At 42.0% G+C, this 23,312-nt stretch overlaps 1 protein-coding gene across 1 annotated transcript; it reads right to left on the reverse strand.

Annotated features, from left to right (window-relative positions):
- Positions 1-1,309: 1,309 nt before the first annotated feature.
- On the reverse strand, positions 1,310-18,662 carry serpine3 (serpin peptidase inhibitor, clade E (nexin, plasminogen activator inhibitor type 1), member 3). Its single transcript, XM_061926543.2, has 7 exons — positions 18,410-18,662; positions 14,783-14,995; positions 11,482-11,751; positions 9,770-9,968; positions 9,442-9,626; positions 6,859-6,942; positions 1,310-1,401 (listed from the first exon to the last, which is right to left on the reverse strand). The coding sequence occupies exons 1-7, from the start codon at positions 18,660-18,662 to the stop codon at positions 1,355-1,357; spliced, it is 1,251 nt and encodes a 416-aa protein (XP_061782527.1). The 3' UTR covers positions 1,310-1,354.
- Positions 18,663-23,312: the final 4,650 nt, after the last annotated feature.

A 23,312-nucleotide genomic window follows, 5' to 3' on the forward strand; every position in this document is an offset into this window, starting at 1 on the left:
CCGATGACCGACTGCGTACCAACCAGTGAAAGAGTGGTGACTGACTAGTGATACCTTGTGACCTGCTGGTTGTCTAGTGGTGACCTAATGGTGATTTACTGTTGATGAAGAGACTGAAAGAGTGAGTGAGTGAGCGATGGTCAGTCCAAGGGAGACAAAAAGGTGATCAACAGAGAAGCAACAGATTGACAAGCAATACAGGAGTGAATGACTACTAGTCAACCTTTAACTAGTTAACCAACCATTGCTGTGTCATGATTGACAAGCAATTAAAGAGTAAATGACTAGTACTTGACCTTTGACTAGTTAACCAATCATTGCCAAGTCATGATTGACAAGCAATGAAGAAGTGAATGACTAGTAGTCACCTTTAACAAGTTAACCAATCATTGCTAAGTCATGATTGATAAGCAATGAAAGAGTGAATGACTAGTAGTGACCTTCAACTAGTTAACCAATCATTGCTGAGTCATGATTGATAAGCAATGAAAGAGTCAATGACTAGTAGTCACCTTCAACTAGTTAACCAATCATTGCTGAGTCCTGGTTGACAAGCAATGAAGGAGTGAATGACTAGTAGTTGATATTTAGCTAGTTAACTAGTCCTGCTGGTCATCAGGCGAGTGAAAGGTCACATGACATGAAAGCATCACTCAGAGGGACTGTGGTCTATGAAGCAATGTGATTGGTCAACAGGAAGTGACTCATACATGTGACAAGCTCCGCCTCCTCCATTCAAGTCACTTACCCACAATGCACTTGTTATTTTTGTAATCACAAGTGGTTTTTGGATGTGGACCAAAAGATCTGCCATTGGTGAGCAGTATTTTGTAAAGTTAGTGTACATAACATATTTAAAGATGGTGGACAAACCTTTTGTAAGTATTTCCATCAATAAATCTATTTTCCACAGTCATGATGAATCAAGTCTTCACCTCACACCAACTACACATTGTATTTCAATATTTCATTTATAAACATATATATATATATATATATATATATATATATATATATATATATATATATATATATATATATATATATATATATATCCTTTCATTAGATCTCAGCCTTTTTTACACAAGTTATCAACTATTGAAGGAAAAACACAGCAAGGGTTAAAAAAGTTTATTTACACGCACACACACACACACACACACACACACACACATATATATATATATATATATATATATATATATATATATATACATAAATAAATACTGTCCCTCTCCTGCACGTACCACTATAAATACTGTGTGTGTGTGTGTGTGTGTGTGTGTGTGTGTGTGTGTGTGTGTGTGTGTGTGTGTGTGTGTGTGTGTGTGTGTGTGTGTGTGTGTGTAACAGGTCATAGCTCTGATGGGTTCATCACTCTGCCAATAAACAAGATGGATCCTGAAATGACACAAAAAGAGTAATATTGTTTTAGATTAAAGAGTACTATTGTTTTAGATCCATCCATCCATCCATTTGTTCCGCTTATCCGAGATCGGGTCACGGGGGCAGCAGCCTAAGCAGAGAAGCCCAGACTTCCCTCTCCCCAGCCACTTGGTCCAGCTCCTGAGGCGTTCCCAGGCCAGCCGGGAGACATAGTCTTCCCAACATGTCTTGGGTCTTCCCCGTGGCCTCCTACCGGTCAGGCGTGCCCTAAACACCTCCCTAGGGAGGCGTTCGGGTGGCATCCTGACCAGATGCCCGAACCACCTCATCTGGCTCCTCTCCATGTGGAGGAGCAGCGGCTTTACTTTGAGCTCCCCCCGGATGACAGAGCTTCTCACCCTATCTCTAAGGGAGAGACCCGCCACCCGGCGGAGGAAACTCATTTGGGCCGCTTGTACCCGTGATCTTGTCCTTTCGCTCATAACCCAAAGCTCATGACCATAGGTGAGGATGGGAACGTAGATGGACCGCTAAATTGAGAGTTTTGCCTTCCGGCTCAGCTCCTTCTTCACCACAACGGATCGATACAGCGTCCACATTACTGAAGACGCTGCACCGATCCACCTGTCGATCTCACCATCCACTCTTCCCTCACTCGTCAACAAGACTCCTAGGTACTTGAACTTCTCCACTTGGGGCACGATCTTCTCCCCAACCTGGAGATGGCATTCCATCCTTTCCCGGGCGAGAACAATGGACTCGGACTTGGAGATGATGATTCTCATACCAGTCGCTTCACACTCGGCAGCGAACCGATCCAGCGAGAGCTGAAGATCCTGGCCAGATGAAGCCATCAGGACCACATCATCTGCAAAAAGCAGAGACCTAATCCTGCAGCCACCAAACCGGATCCCCTCAACGCCTTGACTGTGCCTAGAAATTCTGTCCATAAAAGTTCAGAACAGAATGGGTGACAAAGGGCAGCCTTGGCGGAGTCCAACCCTCACTGGAAACGTGTCCGACTTACTGCCGGCAATGCGGACCAAGCTCTGACACTGATCATACAGGGAGTGGACCAAGTTCTGACACTGATCATACAGGGAGTGGACCAAGTTCTGACACTGATCATACAGGGAGCGGACCAAGCTCTGACACTGATCATACAGGGAGTGGACCAAGTTCTGACACTGATCATACAGGGAGTGGACCAAGTTCTGACACTGATCATACAGCAAGTGGACCAAGTTCTGACACTGATCATACAGGGAGCGGACCAAGTTCTGACACTGATCATACAGGGAGTGGACCAAGCTCTGACACTGATCATACAGGGAGTGGACCAAGTTCTGACACTGATCATACAGGGAGTGGACCAAGTTCTGACACTGATCATACAGGGAGTGGACCAAGTTCTGACACTGATCATACAGGGAGTGGACCAAGTTCTGACACTGATCATACAGGGAGTGGACCAAGTTCTGACACTGATCATACAGGGAGCGGACCAAGCTCTGACACTGATCGTACAGGGAGCGGACCAAGTTCTGACACTGATCATACAAGGAGTGGACCAAGCTCTGACACTGATCATACAAGGAGTGGACCAAGCTCTGACACTGATCATACAGGGAGTGGACCAAGTTCTGACACTGATCATACAGGGAGTGGACCAAGTTCTGACACTGATCATACAGGGAGTGGACCAAGTTCTGACACTGATCATACAGGGAGTGGACCAAGTTCTGACACTGATCATACAGGGAGTGGACCAAGTTCTGACACTGATCATACAGGGAGCGGACCAAGCTCTGACACTGATCATACAGGGAGTGGACCAAGTTCTGACACTGATCATACAGGGAGTGGACCAAGTTCTGACACTGATCATACAGCAAGTGGACCAAGTTCTGACACTGATCATACAGGGAGCGGACCAAGTTCTGACACTGATCATACAGGGAGTGGACCAAGCTCTGACACTGATCATACAGGGAGTGGACCAAGTTCTGACACTGATCATACAGGGAGTGGACCAAGTTCTGACACTGATCATACAGGGAGTGGACCAAGTTCTGACACTGATCATACAGGGAGTGGACCAAGTTCTGACACTGATCATACAGGGAGTGGACCAAGTTCTGACACTGATCATACAGGGAGCGGACCAAGCTCTGACACTGATCATACAGGGAGTGGACCAAGTTCTGACACTGATCATACAGGGAGTGGACCAAGTTCTGACACTGATCATACAGGGAGTGGACCAAGTTCTGACACTGATCATACAGGGAGTGGACCAAGTTCTGACACTGATCATACAGGGAGCGGACCAAGCTCTGACACTGATCGTACAGGGAGCGGACCAAGTTCTGACACTGATCATACAAGGAGTGGACCAAGCTCTGACACTGATCATACAAGGAGTGGACCAAGCTCTGACACTGATCATACAGGGAGTGGACCAAGTTCTGACACTGATCATACAGGGAGTGGACCAAGTTCTGACACTGATCATACAGGGAGTGGACCAAGTTCTGACACTGATCATACAGGGAGTGGACCAAGTTCTGACACTGATCATACAGGGAGTGGACCAAGCTCTGACACTGATCATACAGGGAGCGGACCAAGCTCTGACACTGATCATACAGGGAGTGGACCAAGTTCTGACACTGATCATACAGGGAGTGGACCAAGTTCTGACACTGATCATACAGGGAGTGGACCAAGTTCTGACACTGATCATACAAGGAGTGGACCAAGCTCTGACACTGATCATACAAGGAGTGGACCAAGCTCTGACACTGATCATACAGGGAGTGGACCAAGTTCTGACACTGATCATACAAGGAGTGGACCAAGCTCTGACACTGATCATACAAGGAGTGGACCAAGCTCTGACACTGATCATACAGGGAGTGGACCAAGTTCTGACACTGATCATACAAGGAGTGGACCAAGTTCTGACACTGATCATACAAGGAGTGGACCAAGCTCTGACACTGATCATACAAGGAGTGGACCAAGCTCTGACACTGATCATACAGGGAGTGGACCAAGTTCTGACACTGATCATACAGGGAGTGGACCAAGTTCTGACACTGATCATACAGGGAGTGGACCAAGTTCTGACACTGATCATACAGGGAGTGGACCAAGCTCTGACACTGATCATACAGGGAGCGGACCAAGCTCTGACACTGATCATACAGGGAGTGGACCACCACAATCAGACAGTCCCATACCCCATACTCTCTGAGGACTCCCCACAGGACTTCCTGAGGGACACGGTCCAATGCCTTCTCCAAGTCCACAAAGCACATGTAGACGGGTTGGGCAAACTCCCATGCACCCTCAAGGACCCTGCCCAGAGTATAGAGCTGGTCTACAGTTCCACCCATACTTGCCAACCCTCCCGATTTTTCCGGGAGACTCCCAAATTTCAGGGCCCCTCCTGAAAATCTCCCGGAGCAACCATTGTCACGAATGTCTCCCGATTTCCACCAGGACAACATTATTGGGGGCGTGCCTTAAAGGCACTGCCTTTAGCGTCCTCTACAACCTGTTGTCACGTCCGCTTTTCCTCCATTCAAACAGCGTGCCGGCCCAGTAACTTCTACAAACACATATATACGTGAATGCTATGCATACTTGGTCAACAGCCATACAGGCCACACTGAGGGTGGCCGTATAAACAACTTTAACACTGTTACGAATATGCGCCACACTGTGAACCCACACCAAACAAGAATGACAAATACATTTCGGGAGAACATCCGCACCGTAACACAACATAAACACAACACAACAGAACAAATACCCAGAATCCCTTGCAGCACTAACTCTTCCGGGACGCTACACTATGCCACCCCCCCACACACACACACACCTCAACCCCGCCCCCCATCTCCCGAATTCGGAGGTCTCAAGATTGGCAAGTATGGTTCCACCACCAGGACCAAAACCACACTGTTCCTCCTGAATCTGAGGTTCCACTATCCTCTCCAGTACACCTGAATACACCTTCATAATATGAATACACACGTCATTGTTGTATTAAAACTACACAACATTTTTACACGTCATTGTTGTATCAAAACTACACAACATTTTCACACGTCATTGTTGTATCAAAACTACACAACCTTTATACACGTCATTGTTGTATCAAAACTACACAACATTTTTACATGTCATTGTTGTATCAAAACTACACAACTTTTCTACACGTCATTGTTGTATCAAAACTCCACAACCTTTCTACAAGTCATTGTTGTATCAAAACTACACAACTTTTCTACACGTCATTGTTGTATCAAAACTCCACAACCTTTCTACAAGTCATTGTTGTATCAAAACTACACAACTTTTCTACACGTCATTGGTGTATCAAAACTACACAACTTTTCTACACGTCATTGTTGTATCAAAACTCCACAACCTTTCTACAAGTCATTGTTGTATCAAAACTACTCAACATTTTTACACATCATTGTTGTATCAAAACTACACAACATTTTCACATGTCATTGTTGTATCAAAACTACACAACCTTTATACACGTCATTGTTGTATCAAAACTACACAACATTTTTACATGTCATTGTTGTATCAAAACTACACAACTTTTCTACACGTCATTGTTGTATCAAAACTCCACAACCTTTCTACAAGTCATTGTTGTATCAAAACTACACAACTTTTCTACACGTCATTGTTGTATCAAAACTCCACAACCTTTCTACAAGTCATTGTTGTATCAAAACTACACAACTTTTCTACACGTCATTGTTGTATCAAAACTACACAACATTTTTACATGTCATTGTTGTATCAAAAGTACACAACTTTTCTACACGTCATTGTTGTATCAAAACTACACAACTTTTCTACACGTCATTGTTGTATCAAAACTCCACAACCTTTCTACAAGTCATTGTTGTATCAAAACTACACAACATTTTTACACGTCATTGTTGTATCAAAACTACACAACATTTTTACATGTCATTGTTGTATCAAAACTACACAACCTTTATACACATCATTGTTGTATCAAAACTACACAACATTTTTACATGTCATTGTTGTATCAAAAGTACACAACTTTTCTACACGTCATTGTTGTATCAAAACTACACAACTTTTCTACACGTCATTGTTGTATCAAAACTCCACAACCTTTCTACAAGTCATTGTTGTATCAAAACTACACAACATTTTTACACGTCATTGTTGTATCAAAACTACACAACATTTTTACATGTCATTGTTGTATCAAAACTACACAACCTTTATACACGTCATTGTTGTATCAAAACTACACAACATTTTTACATGTCATTGTTGTATCAAAACTACACAACCTTTATACACGTCATTGTTGTATCAAAACTCAGAAGAAGGTTATATTTCACATCATTTAGTGGATGACAAATAAAAAAGATGAAGGAGTAAAACATCAACATGTACCAGTTCTCATGTGTCTCAGCATGAACAGGAAGGGACGATCCACCTTGAAGACTGCAGCTCTGGAGCGTTTCAGAAGAACCATGGCTGCACAAGTACACTCATGTTAGAACCGTGGCTGCACAAGTACACTCATGTTAGAACCGTGGCTGCACAAGTACACTCATGTTAGAACCGTGGCTGCACAAGTACACTCATGTTAGAAACGTGGCTGCACAAGTACACTCATGTTAGAACCGTGGCTGCACAAGTACACTCATGTTAGAACCGTGGCTACACAAGTACACTCATGTTAGAACCGTGGCTGCACAAGTACACTCATGTTAGAACCGTGACTGCACAAGTACACTCATGTTAGAACCGTGGCTACACAAGTACACTCATGTTAGAACCGTGGCTGCACAAGTACACTCATGTTAGAACCGTGGCTACACAAGTACACTCATGTTAGAACCGTGGCTGCACAAGTACACTCATGTTAGAACCGTGGCTGCACAAGTACACTCATGTTAGAACCGTGGCTGCACAAGTACACTCATGTTAGAACCGTGGCTACACAAGTACACTCATGTTAGAACCGTGGCTGCACAAGTACACTCATGTTAGAACCGTGGCTGCACAAGTACACTCATGTTAGAACCGTGGCTGCACAAGTACACTCATGTTAGAACCGTGGCTGCACAAGTACACTCATGTTAGAACCGTGGCTGCACAAGTACACTCATGTTAGAACCGTGGCTGCACAAGTACACTCATGTTAGAACCGTGACTGCACAAGTACACTCATGTTAGAACCGTGGCTGCACAAGTACACTCATGTTAGAACCGTGGCTGCACAAGTACACTCATGTTAGAACCGTGGCTGCACAAGTACACTCATGTTAGAACCGTGGCTGCACAAGTACACTCATGTTAGAACCGTGGCTGCACAAGTACACTCATGTTAGAACCGTGGCTGCACAAGTACACTCATGTTAGAACCGTGGCTGCACAAGTACACTCATGTTAGAACCGTGGCTGCACAAGTACACTCATGTTAGAACCGTGGCTGCACAAGTACACTCATGTTAGAACCATGGCTGCACAAGTACACTCATGTTAGAACCATGGCTGCACAAGTACACTCATGTTAGAACCGTGACTGCACAAGTACACTCATGTTAGAACCGTGGCTGCACAAGTACACTCATGTTAGAACCATGGCTGCACAAGTACACTCATGTTAGAACCGTGGCTACACAAGTACACTCATGTTAGAACCGTGGCTACACAAGTACACTCATGTTAGAACCATGGCTGCACAAGTACACTCATGTTAGCTCATCAGCACTCAACAACATCCATTATTATTTACAGTGTTTACATTATTATCTACAGTAGTAATTACATTGTTATTTGCAGTATTATTTACATGATTAGTTACAGTATTATTTACATTGTTATTTATAGTATTAGTCACATTATTATTTACATTATTATATTATTATTTACAGTATTATTTACATTATATTTACTTTATTTACAGTATTATTTACTTTGTTATTTACAGTATTTACATTATTTATATTTATCGTATTATTTACAGAATTATTTACATTGTTATATTATTATTTACATTGTTGTATTATTATTTACATTATTATTTGCAGTATTATTGACATTATTAGTTACAGTATTATTTACATTATTAGTTACAGTATTATTTACATTGTTATTTATAGTATTATTTACATTTACAGTATTTATATCATTATTTACAGTATATTATTTACAGTATTATTTACATTATTATTTACAGTATTATTTACATTATTTATAGTATTATTTACATTTACAGTATTTATATTATTTACAGTATTATTTATATATATATTGAATGATTGAAAGTAGACTTGGTAGTAGTACTACACAGTACACTTGAATGATTGAAAGTAGACTTGGTAGTAGTACTCCACAGTGTACTTGAATGATTGAAAGTAGACTTGGTAGTAGTACTACACAGTATACTTGAATGATTGAAAGTAGACTTGGTAGTAGTACTCCACAGTGTACTTGAATGATTGAAAGTAGACTTGGTAGTAGTACTACACAGTATACTTGAATGATTGAAAGTAGACTTGGTAGTAGTACTACACAGTATACTTGAATGATTGAAAGTAGACTTGGTAGTAGTACTACACAGTATACTTGAATGATTGAAAGTAGACTTGGTAGTAGTACTCCACAGTGTACTTGAATGATTGAAAGTAGACTTGGTAGTAGTACTACACAGTATACTTGAATGATTGAAAGTAGACTTGGTAGTAGTACTCCACAGTGTACTTGAATGATTGAAAGTAGACTTGGTAGTAGTACTACACAGTGTACTTGAATGATTGAAAGTAGACTTGGTAGTAGTACTACACAGTGTACTTGAATGATTGAAAGTAGACTTGGTAGTAGTACTCCACAGTGTACTTGAATGATTGAAAGTAGACTTGGTAGTAGTACTACACAGTGTACTTGAATGATTGAAAGTAGACTTGGTAGTAGTACTCCACAGTGTACTTGAATGATTGAAAGTGCACTTAATGAGTACAAGTACACCTGTGGCAGCAGCAGCCTTTGTGCCGTCCTCGGTCACCTGGATGGTGACGTCATGGAAGGCGTCTGACACGTAGACGGCGTCCTGTGACATTCCAGAGAAGTTGGCGTGGGCGGGGCTAAAGAGGTGGGTGACGCCCAGGACAGGAAGTGACCACCTCAAGTTGAACTTGTTGCGGAGGTTGAACCTGCACACACACACACACACACACACACACACACACACACACACACACACACACACACACACACACACACACACACACACACACACACGCATCACACAACAAGAACCACAACAACAAGGTGTGCTTCCAGGTGAGACTGTCACCTGGGCAGGAAGACGTCCATCTTGGTCCGTCTCAGGCCCGCCTCCCAGGAGGTCATGTGACCCACACTGAGCTGCGTCTCCAGCGAGGACAGCGGCGTCTTCTTGTCACGTGGCAGCACCACCTGGAGGCTCAGGTAGGGACTCAGGTAAGGCAGCTCCAACACTGCGTACCTGTGCTCTGACCCCGTCCTGAACTCACCTGGTGGACACATTCATACTCTTTTATATACTTTTATTTACTATATATATATATACATACATACTTTTATATACTATGTATATATGTACATACTTTTATATACTATATATACATACTTTTATATACTATATATACATACTTTTATTTACTATATATATATATATGTACATACTTTTATATACTATATATACATACTTGTATTTACTATATATACATACTTTTATATACTATATATACATACTTTTATTTACTATATATATACTTTTATTTACTATATATACTGTACATACTTTTATTTACTATATATATACATACTTTTATATACTACATATACATACTTTTATGTACTATATATACATACTTTTATTTACTATATATATACATACTTTTATATACTACATATACATACTTTTATGTACTATATATACATACTTTTATTTACTATATATATACTTTTATTTACTATATATACTGTACATACTTTTATTTACTATATATATACATACTTTTATATACTACATATACATACTTTTATATACTATATATACATACTTTTATACACTATTACACATTTCTACACTTTTATATATTATATATATATACTTTTATATACTATTACACATTTGTTGCACTTTTTTATACTATATATATATATATATATATACACATATTGTATGTATATATATATATATTTACATATATATACTTGTATATATTATTACACGTTTTTACACTTTTATATACTATATATATATATACACATATTGTATGTATATATATAAATAATTACATATATATACTTGTATATATTATAGGATTTCTTGTTACACTTTTGTACACTTCCTACAATAAACATGTTTACACTTCAATACTGATTGTAACACTTCAATACACATTTTTGCACTTCTTTTTACACTTTAATACTTCTTTTAACACGTGAATAGTTCTTTGTACACCATCCATCCATTTTCTACCGCTTACTCCCTTCGGGGTCGCGGGGGGCGCTGGAGCCTATCACAGCTACAATCGGGCGGAAGGCGGTGTACACCCTGGACAAGTCGCCACCTCATCACAGGGCCAACACAGATAGACAGACAACATTCACACACTAGGGACCATTTAGTGTTGCCAATCAACCTATCCCCAGGTGCATGTCTTTGGAGGTGGGAGGAGCCTATCCCCAGGTGCATGTCTTTGGAAGTGGGAGGGGCCTATCCCCAGGTGCATGTCTTTGGAGGTGGGAGGGGCCTATCCCCAGGTGCATGTCTTTGGAGGTGGGAGGGGCCTATCCCCAGGTGCATGTCTTTGGAGGTGGGAGGAGCCTATCCCCAGGTGCATGTCTTTGGAGGTGGGAGGAGCCTATCCCCAGGTGCATGTCTTTGGAGGTGGGAGGAGCCTATCCCCATACTTCTTTTTACATGTGAATATTTATTTTGAGACTGGACTACTGCATGGCTTCTTTTTCCACTTGAAAGGCAGCCAGAAGACATGGTGGACCCTGGAAGAGACTTACCAAAACCCACCTGGGTGGCCTGATGCATCATGGGTACTTTGATGGGGGTGCCGTCTGCCAGGACGAAGGGTAAGTTGAGAGTGCTGCTGAAGGAGAACTGCTTCTGCCACACCCCCTTGAAGACCAGCGTGTTGACCAGCGCCATCTGCAGGCCGGGACCCCACCTGGCCACAGACTCCGCCCCCCGCTGGCCCCCACCTGAGCCCGACGGCTCGCCGCTGCTGCTTCCTGCCTGGAGGGGCCACGCCTCATCTGGGCGCAGGAAACCGGCTCACGTTACCATGCCAACGGGACATGTCATTAGGTACACCATTTCATGATGCGGCACACCAAAAGACTTTTGCAAACAACAACTTTATTAGCCAAAACAACAACTTTATTAGCCAAAACAACAACTTTATTAGCCAAAACAACAACTTTATTAGCCAAAACAGCAACTTTATTTGCCAAAACAGCAACTTTATTTGCCAAAACAACAACTTTATTTGCCAAAACAACAACTTTATTTGCCAAAACAACAACTTTATTTGCCAAAACAACAACTTTATTGGCCAAAACAACAACTTTATTTGCCAAAACAACAACTTTATTTGCCAAAACAACAACTTTATTATCCAAAACAACAACTTTATTATCCATACCAACAACTGTATTATCCATACCAACAACTTTATTAGCCAAAACAACAACTTTATTAGCCAAAACAACAACTTTATTAGCCAAAACAACAACTTTATTAGCCAAAACAGCAACTTTATTTGCCAAAACAGCAACTTTATTAGCCAAAACAACAACTTTATTAGCCAAAACAGCAACTTTATTTGCCAAAACAGCAACTTTATTTGCCAAAACAAAAACTTTATTTGCCAAAACAACAACTTTATTTGCCAAAACAACAACTTTATTGGCCAAAACAACAACTTTATTTGCCAAAACAACAACTTTATTTGCCAAAACAACAACTTTATTATCCAAAACAACAACTTTATTATCCATACCAACAACTGTATTATCCATACCAACAACTTTATTAGCCAAAACAACAACTTTATTAGCCAAAACAACAACTTTATTAGCCAAAACAACAACTTTATTTGCCAAAACAACTTTATTAGCCAAAACAACAACTTTATTAGCCAAAACAACAACTTTATTAGCCAAAACAGCAACTTTATTTGCCAAAACAACAACTTTATTTGCCAAAACAACAACTTTATTTGCCAAAACAACAACTTTATTATCCAAAACAACAACTTTATTTGCCAAAACAACAACTTTATTAGCCAAAACAACAACTTTATTTGCCAAAACAACAACTTTATTAGCCAAAACAACAACTTTATTTGCCAAAACAACAACTTTATTAGCCAAAACAACAACTTTATTTGCCAAAACAACAACTTTATTTGCCAAAACAACAACTTTATTAGCCAAAACAACAACTTTATTTGCCAAAACAACAACTTTATTAGCCAAAACAACAACTTTATTTGCCAAAACAACAACTTTATTAGCCAAAACAACAACTTTATTTGCCAAAACAACAACTTTATTAGCCAAAACAACAACTTTATTTGCCAAAACAACAACTTTATTATCCATACCAACAACTTTATTATCCATACCAAGAACTTTATTGGCCAAAACAAGTGAAGTGAAGTGAATTATATTTATATAGCGCTTTTCTCTAGTGACTCAAAGCGTTTTACATAGTGAAAACCAATATGTAAGTTCCATTGAAAGCAGTGTGGGTGGCAAAAGTGTCTTGCCCAAGGACACAACGGCACTGACTAGGATGGCAGATGCGGGAATCGAACTTGGAACCCTCAAGTTGCTGGCACAGCCGCTCTACCAACCGAGCTATACCGTCCCAATATAATAGTATCCAAAACAACAACTTTATTTGCCAAAACAACAACTTTATTTGCCAAAACAACAACTTTATTTGCCAAAACACCAACTTTATTTGCCAAAACAACAACTTTATTTGCCAAAACAACAACTTTATTATCCATACCAACAACTTTATTATCCAAAACAAGTTTATTTGCCAAAACACCAACTTTATTTGCCAAAACAAGTTTATTTGCCAAAACAACAACTTTATTATCCATACCAACAACTTTATTATGCAAAACAAGTTTATTTGCCAAAACACCAACGTTATTGGCCAAAACAACAACTTTACTTGCCAAAACAACAACTTTATTTGCCAACACAACAACTTTATTGGCCAAAACAACAACTTTATTTGCCAAAACAACAACTTTATTGGCCAAAACACCAACTTTATTTGCCAAAACACCAACTGTATTTGCCAAAACAACAACTTTATTATCCATACCAACAACTTTATTATCCAAAACAAGTTTATTTGCCAAAACACCAACTTTATTTGCCAAAACAAGTTTATTTGCCAAAACAACAACTTTATTATCCATACCAACAACTTTATTATCCAAAACAAGTTTATTTGCCAAAACAAGTTTATTTGCCAAAACAACAACTTTATTATCCATACCAACAGCTTTATTATCCAAAACAACTTTATTTGCCAAAACAAGTTTATTTGCCAAAACAACAACTTTATTATCCATACCAACAACTTTATTATCCAAAACAAGTTTATTTGCCAAAACACCAACTTTATTTGCCAAAACAAGTTTATTTGCCAAAACAACAACTTTATTATCCATACCAACAACTTTATTATCCAAAACAAGTTTATTTGCCAAAACAAGTTTATTTGCCAAAACAACAACTTTATTATCCATACCAACAACTTTATTATCCAAAACAACTTTATTTGCCAAAACAAGTTTATTTGCCAAAACAACAACTTAATTATCCATACCAACAACTTTATTATCCAAAACAACTTTATTTGCCAAAACAAGTTTATTTGCCAAAACAACAACTTTATTATCCATACCAACAACTTTATTATCCAAAACAAGTTTATTTGCCAAAACACCAACGTTATTGGCCAAAACAACAACTTTACTTGCCAAAACAACAACTTTATTGGCCAAAAGAACACGTTTATTTGGCAAAACAAGAAGTTTATTTGCCAAAACAACAACTTTACTTGCCAAAACAACAACTTTATTGGCCAAAAGAACACGTTTATTTGCCAAAACAACAAGTTTATTGGCCAAAAGAACAAGTTTATTTGGCAAAACAAGAAGTTTATTTGCCAAAGCAAGTGTGATGTTGTTGTTGTTTGTCACATATGAAGAAAGTGTTGTGTTAAGCCAGGAGGTTGCCTACAGCCATCTGAGTATTGGAAGAGCGCTCCTACCACGACTCTGCCTGCCGTGGTCCATCAGCAGACTGAAGTTGGCAGGCATGACGGTGACGTGAGCCCAGGTAGCAGAGTTGTGCAGGAAGTCACCTGCCAGGTGGACGCCGCTCTGCACCAATAGGACGCAGGTCTGCCGTAGCCCCGCCCCCGCACCGCTCCCGTTGTTCTCCTGCCATCGCCACTGCAACAGCGGCTCTCGAACCTCAACGTCTGCAAGGTCAGAGGTCGTGTGCAACCGTTACTGCCTCGCTTCTTTTTACACTTTAATACTTCTTTTTACACTTCAATACTTCTTTTTAATACTTCTTTTTACACTTTAATACTTCTTTTTAATACTTCTTTTTACAATTTAATACTTTAATACTTCTTTTTACACTTTAATACTTCTTTTTACACTTCAATACTTCTTTTTAATACTTTAATACTTCTTTTTAATACTTCTTTTAACACGTTAATACTTATTTTTACACTTTAATGCTTAAATATTTCTTTTTACACTTTAATACTTCTGCTTACACTTTAATACTTCTGCTTACACTTTAATACTTCTTCTTACACTTTAATACTTCTTTTTACACTTTAATACTGCATTTTACACTTTAATACTTCTTTTGACACTTTTTTACTTTAATACTGCTACCAGGAAATAGCTTGCTGGCTTACCAAAAGAACCAGGAAGTACCTCGCTAGCTAACACAATGTACCAGGAAGTAGTCTGCTAGCTAAGTAAAAGGATCAGGAAGTAGTAGTGTTGTTCTAGTCTAAGTTGACTAACCCTGCGTGGCAAGTAAGCAGGAAGTGAGTTGTGTACTAAAACTTGTGATTTTATACTTTTCTGTTCTCTAATTGCCAGTTGAGCAGCAGCAGGAAGCGGAGCAGGAAGTGTAACAGGAAGTGGAGCAGGAAGTGGAGCAGCAAGATGTGTAGCAGGAAGTTTAATAGGAAGTGGAGCAGGAAGTGGAGCAGGAAGTGCAGCAGGAAGTGGAGCAGGAAGTGTAACAGGAAGTGGAGCAGGAAGTGCAGCAGGAAGTGCAGCAGGAAGTGGAGCAGCAAGATGTGTAGCAGGAAGTGTAACAGGAAGTGTAATAGGAAGTGGAGAAGGAAGTACAGCAGGAAGTGGAGCAGGAAGTGTAACATGAAGTGCAGCAGGAAGTGTAACAGGAAGTGTAACAGGAAGTGGAGCAGGAAGTGGAGCAGGAAGTGTAACATGAAGTGCAGCAGGAAGTGTAACAGGAAGTGTAACAGGAAGTGCAACAGGAAGTGGAGCAGAAAGTGCAGCAGGAAGTGTAACAGGAAGTGCAGCAGGAAGTGGAGCAGGAAGTGTAACATGAAGTGCAGCAGGAAGTGTAACAGGAAGTGCAACAGGAAGTGGAGCAGAAAGTGTAGCAGGAAGTGTAGCAGGAAGTGGAACAGGAAGTGGATCAGGAAGTGGAGCAGGAAGTGTAACAGGAAGTGGATCAGGAAGTGGAGCAGGAAGTGGAGCAGGAAGTGTAACATGAAGTGCAGCAGGAAGTGTAACAGGAAGTGTAACAGGAAGTGCAACAGGAAGTGGAGCAGAAAGTGCAGCAGGAAGTGTAACAGGAAGTGTAACAGGAAGTGCAGCAGGAAGTGGAGCAGGAAGTGGAGCAGGAAGTGTAACATGAAGTGCAGCAGGAAGTGTAACAGGAAGTGCAACAGGAAGTGGAGCAGAAAGTGGAGCAGGAAGTGTAGCAGGAAGTGGAACAGGAAGTGGATCAGGAAGTGGAGCAGGAAGTGGAGCAGGAAGTGTAACAGGAAGTGCAGCAGGAAATGGAGCAGGAAGTGTAACATGAAGTGGAGCAGGAAGTGTAACAGGAAGTGGAGCAGGAAGTGGAGCAGGAAGTGCAGCAGCAAGATGTGTAGCAGGAAGTGGAGCAGGAAGTGTAACATGAAGTGGAGCAGGAAGTGTAACAGGAAGTGGAGCAGGAAGTGTAACAGGAAGTGGAGCAGGAAGTGCAGCAGGAAGTGGAGCAGGAAGTGTAACATGAAGTGGAGCAGGAAGTGTAACAGGAAGTGGAGCAGGAAGTGCAGCAGGAAGTGGAGCAGGAAGTGTAACATGAAGTGGAGCAGGAAGTGTAACAGGAAGTGGAGCAGGAAGTGCAGCAGGAAGTGGAGCAGGAAGTGCAGCAGCAAGATGTGTAGCAGGAAGTGGAGCAGGAAGTGTAACATGAAGTGGAGCAGGAAGTGTAACAGGAAGTGGAGCAGGAAGTGCAGCAGGAAGTGGAGCAGGAAGTGTAACATGAAGTGGAGCAGGAAGTGTAACAGGAAGTGGAGCAGGAAGTGCATCAGGAAGTGGAGCAGGAAGTGGAGCAGCAAGATGTGTAGCAGGAAGTGGAGCAGGAAGTGTAACATGAAGTGGAGCAGGAAGTGTAACAGGAAGTGCAGTGCAGCAGGAATGGAGCAGGAAGTGTAACAGGAAGTGTAGCAGCAAGGTGTGTAGCAGGAAGTGGAGCAGGAAGTGTAATAGGAAGTGGAGCAGAAAGTGGAGCAGGAAGTGGAGCAGCAAGATGTGTAGCAGGAAGTGGAGCAGGAAGTGTAACATGAAGTGGAGCAGGAAGTGTAACAGGAAGTGGAGCAGGAAGTGCAGTGCAGCAGGAATGGAGCAGGAAGTGTAACAGGAAGTGTAGCAGCAAGATGTGTAGCAGGAAGTGGAGCAGGAAGTGTAACAGGAAGTGTAATAGGAAGTGGAGCAGAAAGTGGAGCAGGAAGTGTAGCAGGAAGTGTAACAGGAAGTGTAGCAGGAAGTGTAACAGGAAGTGTAGCAGGAAGTGTAACAGGAAGTGGAGCAGGAAGTGCAGCAAGACGTGCAGCAGGAAGTGGAGCAGGAAGTGCAGCAAGACGTGCAGCAGGAAGTTAGGTTCCTAATTCAAAGACAGCCTTCCTGGTTCTAAGCCACGTGACTTCCTGGTTCTATATCATGTGACTTCCTGGTTCTATGTCACGTGACTTCCTGGTTCTATATCATATGACTTCCTGGTTCTATGTCACGTGACTTCCTGGTTTCATGTCACGTGACTTCCTGGTTCTATGTCATGTGACTTCCTGGTTCTATGTCACGTGACTTCCTCTCCACCAATCAGTCGCTCTGATAATGAAACATGGCGACCTCTCCACCAGCGACACGTAATGAGATTAGCGGCCCCGCCCACCTGCTACCAGTGGCCCCACGCACCTGCTACCAGTGGCCCCACGCACCTGCTACCAGTGGTCCCACCCACCTGGTACCAGTGGCCCCGCCCACCTGGTACCAGTGGCCCCGCCCACCTGGTACCAGTGGCCCCACGCACCTGCTACCAGTGGTCCCACCCACCTGGTACCAGTGGCCCCGCCCACCTGGTACCAGTGGCCCCGCCCACCTGGTACCAGTGGCCCCACGCACCTGCTACCAGTGGTCCCACCCACCTGGTACCAGTGGCCCCGCCCACCTGGTACCAGTGGCCCCGCCCACCTGGTACCAGTGGCCCCACGCACCTGCTACCAGTGGTCCCACCCACCTGGTACCAGTGGCCCCGCCCACCTGGTACCAGTGGTCCCACCCACCTGGTACCAGAGGCCCCGCCCACCTGGTACCAGCGGCCCCGCCCACCTGGTAGCAGCGCCACCTACCGTTGAGGTCGTAGCCCAGGCTGTCCTCCAGCTGGGCCAGCGTGGTTCCCTTGGCGCCCAGCTGCAGCAGGCCCAGCGAGGTGGCCACACCGGCGGGGGACACGACCACGTTGGCGTGGGGCCGGCCGTGGGCGAGGGCGCGGTACAGACGCACGGCGAAGCCGGCGTGAAGACGGCGCAAGGACGCCTGTGGGACGCCGTGGCTGGGAGACGCCAGGATGAGCAGCAACAAGATGGAGGACAGAGCACACATTTCCTACAGGAAGTGGACCTGCTTGATACTTCCTGTTTGAAAACATATATACAAGACATTGATTAATAAATAACTTGTTATACATCATCAATCATATATACCATCAATATGGACTTTATTGTCTTTATATTTGCATATAACAAGATTAAAGACTCCAATTGAAGGTGGGAACAAATAAATGACACAATTGAAACAAACAGACTAATCCAATGAAAAGAATAAGCAATCCTGTATAATCAACAGAAATACAAAATAGTGTACAATATACAGAAGAAGACAAGAGTACAGTGTGGGATGGAAGGTATGAGGCTAGGATATTGTTGGTGAATTATTATTATAAGTTAGAGGTCAAGATGGTGACAGCTCTGGGAAAGAAGTTGTCTCTGAGTCTGTTAGTTGTGGCTCTGATGCATCTACACCTGCACATACAAACCCTGTTTCCATATGAGTTGGGAAATGGTGTTAGATGTAAATATAAACGGAATACAATGATTTGCAAATCCTTTTCAAGCCATATTCAGTTGAATATGCTACAAACTTCCGATAAGTGTAGAAATGGCCGAGTTAGAGCGAGTAGGAAAATAAGTTTTTGTGGTTTTTGACGCCGACAAATAAACAGAGGCCTCAATGAGAGATTGAGATGACTTTCTTGGCTTTGAGGCCCAGCAGAGACCACATGAGACACATGAGACAGCTCCACAACATTCACATGAGACACATGAGACAGCTCCACAACACTCACAACTTCTTCACCCAAACACATGACAGTGGCTTCAAAGATGTCGCTGTGACCACTCTTTGGTCACCTAAGAAAAGCACATTTTCAGGAGTCAATTAGAGTGTGGGCCATCCACTTTAATGGGGATGACTCTCGCCTCACTCTGATGGCGCTCGCCTCACTCTGATGGCGCTCGCATCACTCTGATGGCCATCCAGCCAAAAGCAAACTCTCGCCTCACTCTGATGGCGCTCGTCTCACTCTGATGGCGCTCGCCTCACTCTGATGGCACTCGCCTCACTCTGATGGCACTCGCCTCACTCTGATGGCGCTCACCTCACTCTGATGGCCATCCAGCCAAAAGCAAACTCTCGCCTCACTCTGATGGCGCTCGCCTCACTCTGATGGCGCTCGCATCACTCTGATGGCCATCCAGCCAAAAGCAAACTCTCGCCTCACTCTGATGGCGCTCGCCTCACTCTGATGGCGCTCGCATCACTCTGATGGCCATCCAGCCAAAAGCAAACTCTCGCCTCACTCTGATGGCGCTCGCCTCACTCTGATGGCGCTCGCATCACTCTGATGGCCATCCAGCCAAAAGCAAACTCTCGCCTCACTCTGATGGCGCTCGTCTCACTCTGATGGCGCTCGCCTCACTCTGATGGCACTCGCCTCACTCTGATGGCACTCGCCTCACTCTGATGGCGCTCACCTCACTCTGATGGCCATCCAGCCAATAGCAAACTCTCGCCTCACTCTGATGGCGCTCGCCTCACTCTGATGGCGCTCGCATCACTCCGATGGCGCTCGCCTCACTCTGATGGCCATCCAGCCAAAAGCAAACTCTCGCCTCACTCTGATGGCGCTCGTCTCACTCTGATGGCGCTCGCCTCACTCTGATGGCACTCTCCTCACTCTGATGGCACTCGCCTCACTCTGATGGCGCTCACCTCACTCTGATGGCCATCCAGCCAAAAGCAAACTCTCGCCTCACTCTGATGGCGCTCGCCTCACTCTGATGGCGCTCGCCTCACTCCGATGGCGCTCGCCTCACTCTGATGGCCATCCAGCCAAAAGCAAACATTGTACATTAAAACTGTTTAGCCAGGGTGAAAGTAGACAAGTGTGTGAACCAAATGAGACATTAAGCAGCAAGCTGGGTGAAAGTATGACTGAGCTACAAGAGGAGGAGCTGGGTGAAAGTATGGCTGAGCTACAAGAGGAGGAGCTGAATGAAAGTATGACTGAGCTACAAGAGGAGGAGCTGGGTGAAAGTATGGCTGAGCTACAAGAGGAGGTCATCTTGTCTTTTTGGCCTTTGACTCAATCCTTCATTCCAATCAATGTACCCATTCAATTGGCCCATTTGTTGGGGGTTGGTGAATAGCGTTGCCATGGTAACTTGAGATGTTATAAGTTCCCAATTTAGAGTACCCTCGCCGGTGTGAACGAGACCTTTCCGACGGTGTAACATATGTGAGGGTGTAACATATGTGAGGGTTCGTCTTGTATTATTGGCGGCAGAATAAGATAGAAGAACTATAATCAAGTTTGAAGTATGAGCAATAATAATATGGGCTGCTTGCATTGCAGCAGGCCCATAATTATTATTATTATTATTACAATAGTTATATTAGTGCTGATTAATACATTATTATTATTATTATACATAACAACAATAGTTATATTAGTGCTGATTAATACATTATTATTATTATTATTATTATTATTATTATTATTATTATTATTATTAGTATTATTATACATAACAACAATAGTTATATTAGTGCTGATTAATAAATAATAACTATTATTATTATACATAACAACAATAGTTATATTAGTGCTGAGTACCTGATACTACTGGAGTAGTCCTGTTGTAGTACCTGATACTGCTGGAGTAGTCCTGTTGTAGTACCTGATACTGCTGGAGTAGTACTGTTGTAGTACCTGATACTGCTGGAGTAGTCCTGTTGTAGTACCTGATACTGCTGGAGTAGTCCTGTTGTAGTACCTGATACTGCTGGAGTAGTCCTGATGTAGTACCTGATACTGCTGGAGTAGTCCTGTTGTAGTACCTGATACTGCTGGAGTAGTACTGTTGTAGTACCTGATACTGCTGGAGTAGTACTGTTGTAGTACCTGATACTACTGGAGTAGTCCTGTTGTAGTACCTGATACTGCTGGAGTAGTCCTGATGTAGTACCTGATACTGCTGGAGTAGTCCTGTTGTAGTACCTGATACTGCTGGAGTAGTACTGTTGTAGTACCTGATACTACTGGAGTAGTACTGTTGTAGTACCTGATACTACTGGAGTAGTCCTGTTGTAGTACCTGATACTGCTGGAGTAGTACTGTTGTAGTACCTGATACTGCTGGAGTAGTCCTGTTATAGTACCTGATACTGCTGGAGTAGTCCTGATGTAGTACCTGATACTGCTGGAGTAGTACTGTTGTAGTACCTGATACTGCTGGAGTAGTCCTGTTGTAGTACCTGATACTGCTGGAGTAGTACTGATGTAGTACCTGATACTGCTGGAGTAGTCCTGATGTAGTACCTGATACTGCTGGAGTAGTCCTGTTGTAGTACCTGATACTGCTGGAGTAGTCCTGATGTAGTACCTGATACTGCTGGAGTAGTCCTGTTGTAGTACCTGATACTGCTGGAGTAGTACTGATGTAGTACCTGATACTGCTGGAGTAGTACTGATGTAGTACCTGATACTGCTGGAGTAGTCCTGATGTAGTACCTGATACTGCTGGAGTAGTCCTGATGTAGTACCTGATACTGCTGGTCCTCCACTGAGGCGGTCCTGGGTCATGAGACGTGTTTAAAGGTGACATCTTGGCGGTCTCTGGTGGTGACGTCGGTGCCGGCCGGGCTGCACCAGGAGCTGGGGGCGGGGGGGCAAATCCCCCATGTAGTAACGCATGAAGTATTACTGAAATATTACTCAAGTATTACTGAAATATTACTCAAGTATTACTCAAGTATTACTGAAATATTACTCAAGTATTACTGAAATATTACTCAAGTATTACTCAAGTATTACTGAAATATTACTCAAGTATTACTGAAATATTACTCAAGTATTACTCAAGTATTACTGAAATATTACTCAAGTATTACTGAAATATTACTCAAGTATTACTGATGTATTACTGAAATATTACTCAAGTATTACTGAAATATTACTCAAGTATTACTGAAATATTACTCAAGTATTACTGAAATATTACTCAAGTATTACTGAAATATTACTCAAGTATTACTGAAATATTACTCAAGTATTGCTGAAATATTACTCAAGTATTACTGATGTATTACTGAAATATTACTCAAGTATTACTGATGTACTACTGAAATATTACTCAAGTATTACTGAAATATTACTCAAGTATTACTGATGTACTACTGAAATATTACTCAAGTATTACTGAAATATTACTCAAGTATTACTCAAGTATTACTGATGTACTACTGAAATATTACTCAAGTATTACTCAAGTATGACTGATGTACTACTGAAATATTACTCAAGTATTACTGAAATATTACTCAAGTATTACTGATGTACTACTGGAATATTACTCAAGTATTACTCAAGTATTACTGATGTATTACTGAAATATTACCTAAGTATTACTTAAATATTACTCAAGTATTACTGAAATATTACTCAAGTATTACTGCTGTACTACTGAAATATTACTCAAGTATTACTGACATATTACTCAAGTATTACTGATGTACTACTGGAATATTACTCAAGTATTACTGACATATTACTCAAGTATTACTGATGTATTACTGAAATATTACTGAAGTATTACTGATGTATTACTGAAATATTACTCAAGTATTACTGAAATATTACTCAAGTATTATTGAAGTATTATTGAAGTATTACTCAAGTATTACTCACCTGCGA

The sequence above is a fragment of the Nerophis lumbriciformis genome, linkage group LG31, assembly GCF_033978685.3.
Source record: "Nerophis lumbriciformis linkage group LG31, RoL_Nlum_v2.1, whole genome shotgun sequence".
Classification (NCBI taxonomy): domain Eukaryota; kingdom Metazoa; phylum Chordata; class Actinopteri; order Syngnathiformes; family Syngnathidae; genus Nerophis; species Nerophis lumbriciformis.

Coding starts and splice junctions, on each gene's coding strand:
- serpine3 (XM_061926543.2), bottom strand. CDS start 18,662: ATGTGTGCTCTGTCCTCCATCTTGTTGCTGCTCATCCTGGCGTCTCCC. Junction 6,943..9,441: donor AAAGGCTGCTGCTGCCACAG/GTGTACTTGTAC, acceptor GTACTTGTGCAG/CCATGGTTCTTCTGAAACGC. Junction 1,402..6,858: donor GCTGAGACACATGAGAACTG/GTACATGTTGAT, acceptor GTGTCATTTCAG/GATCCATCTTGTTTATTGGC.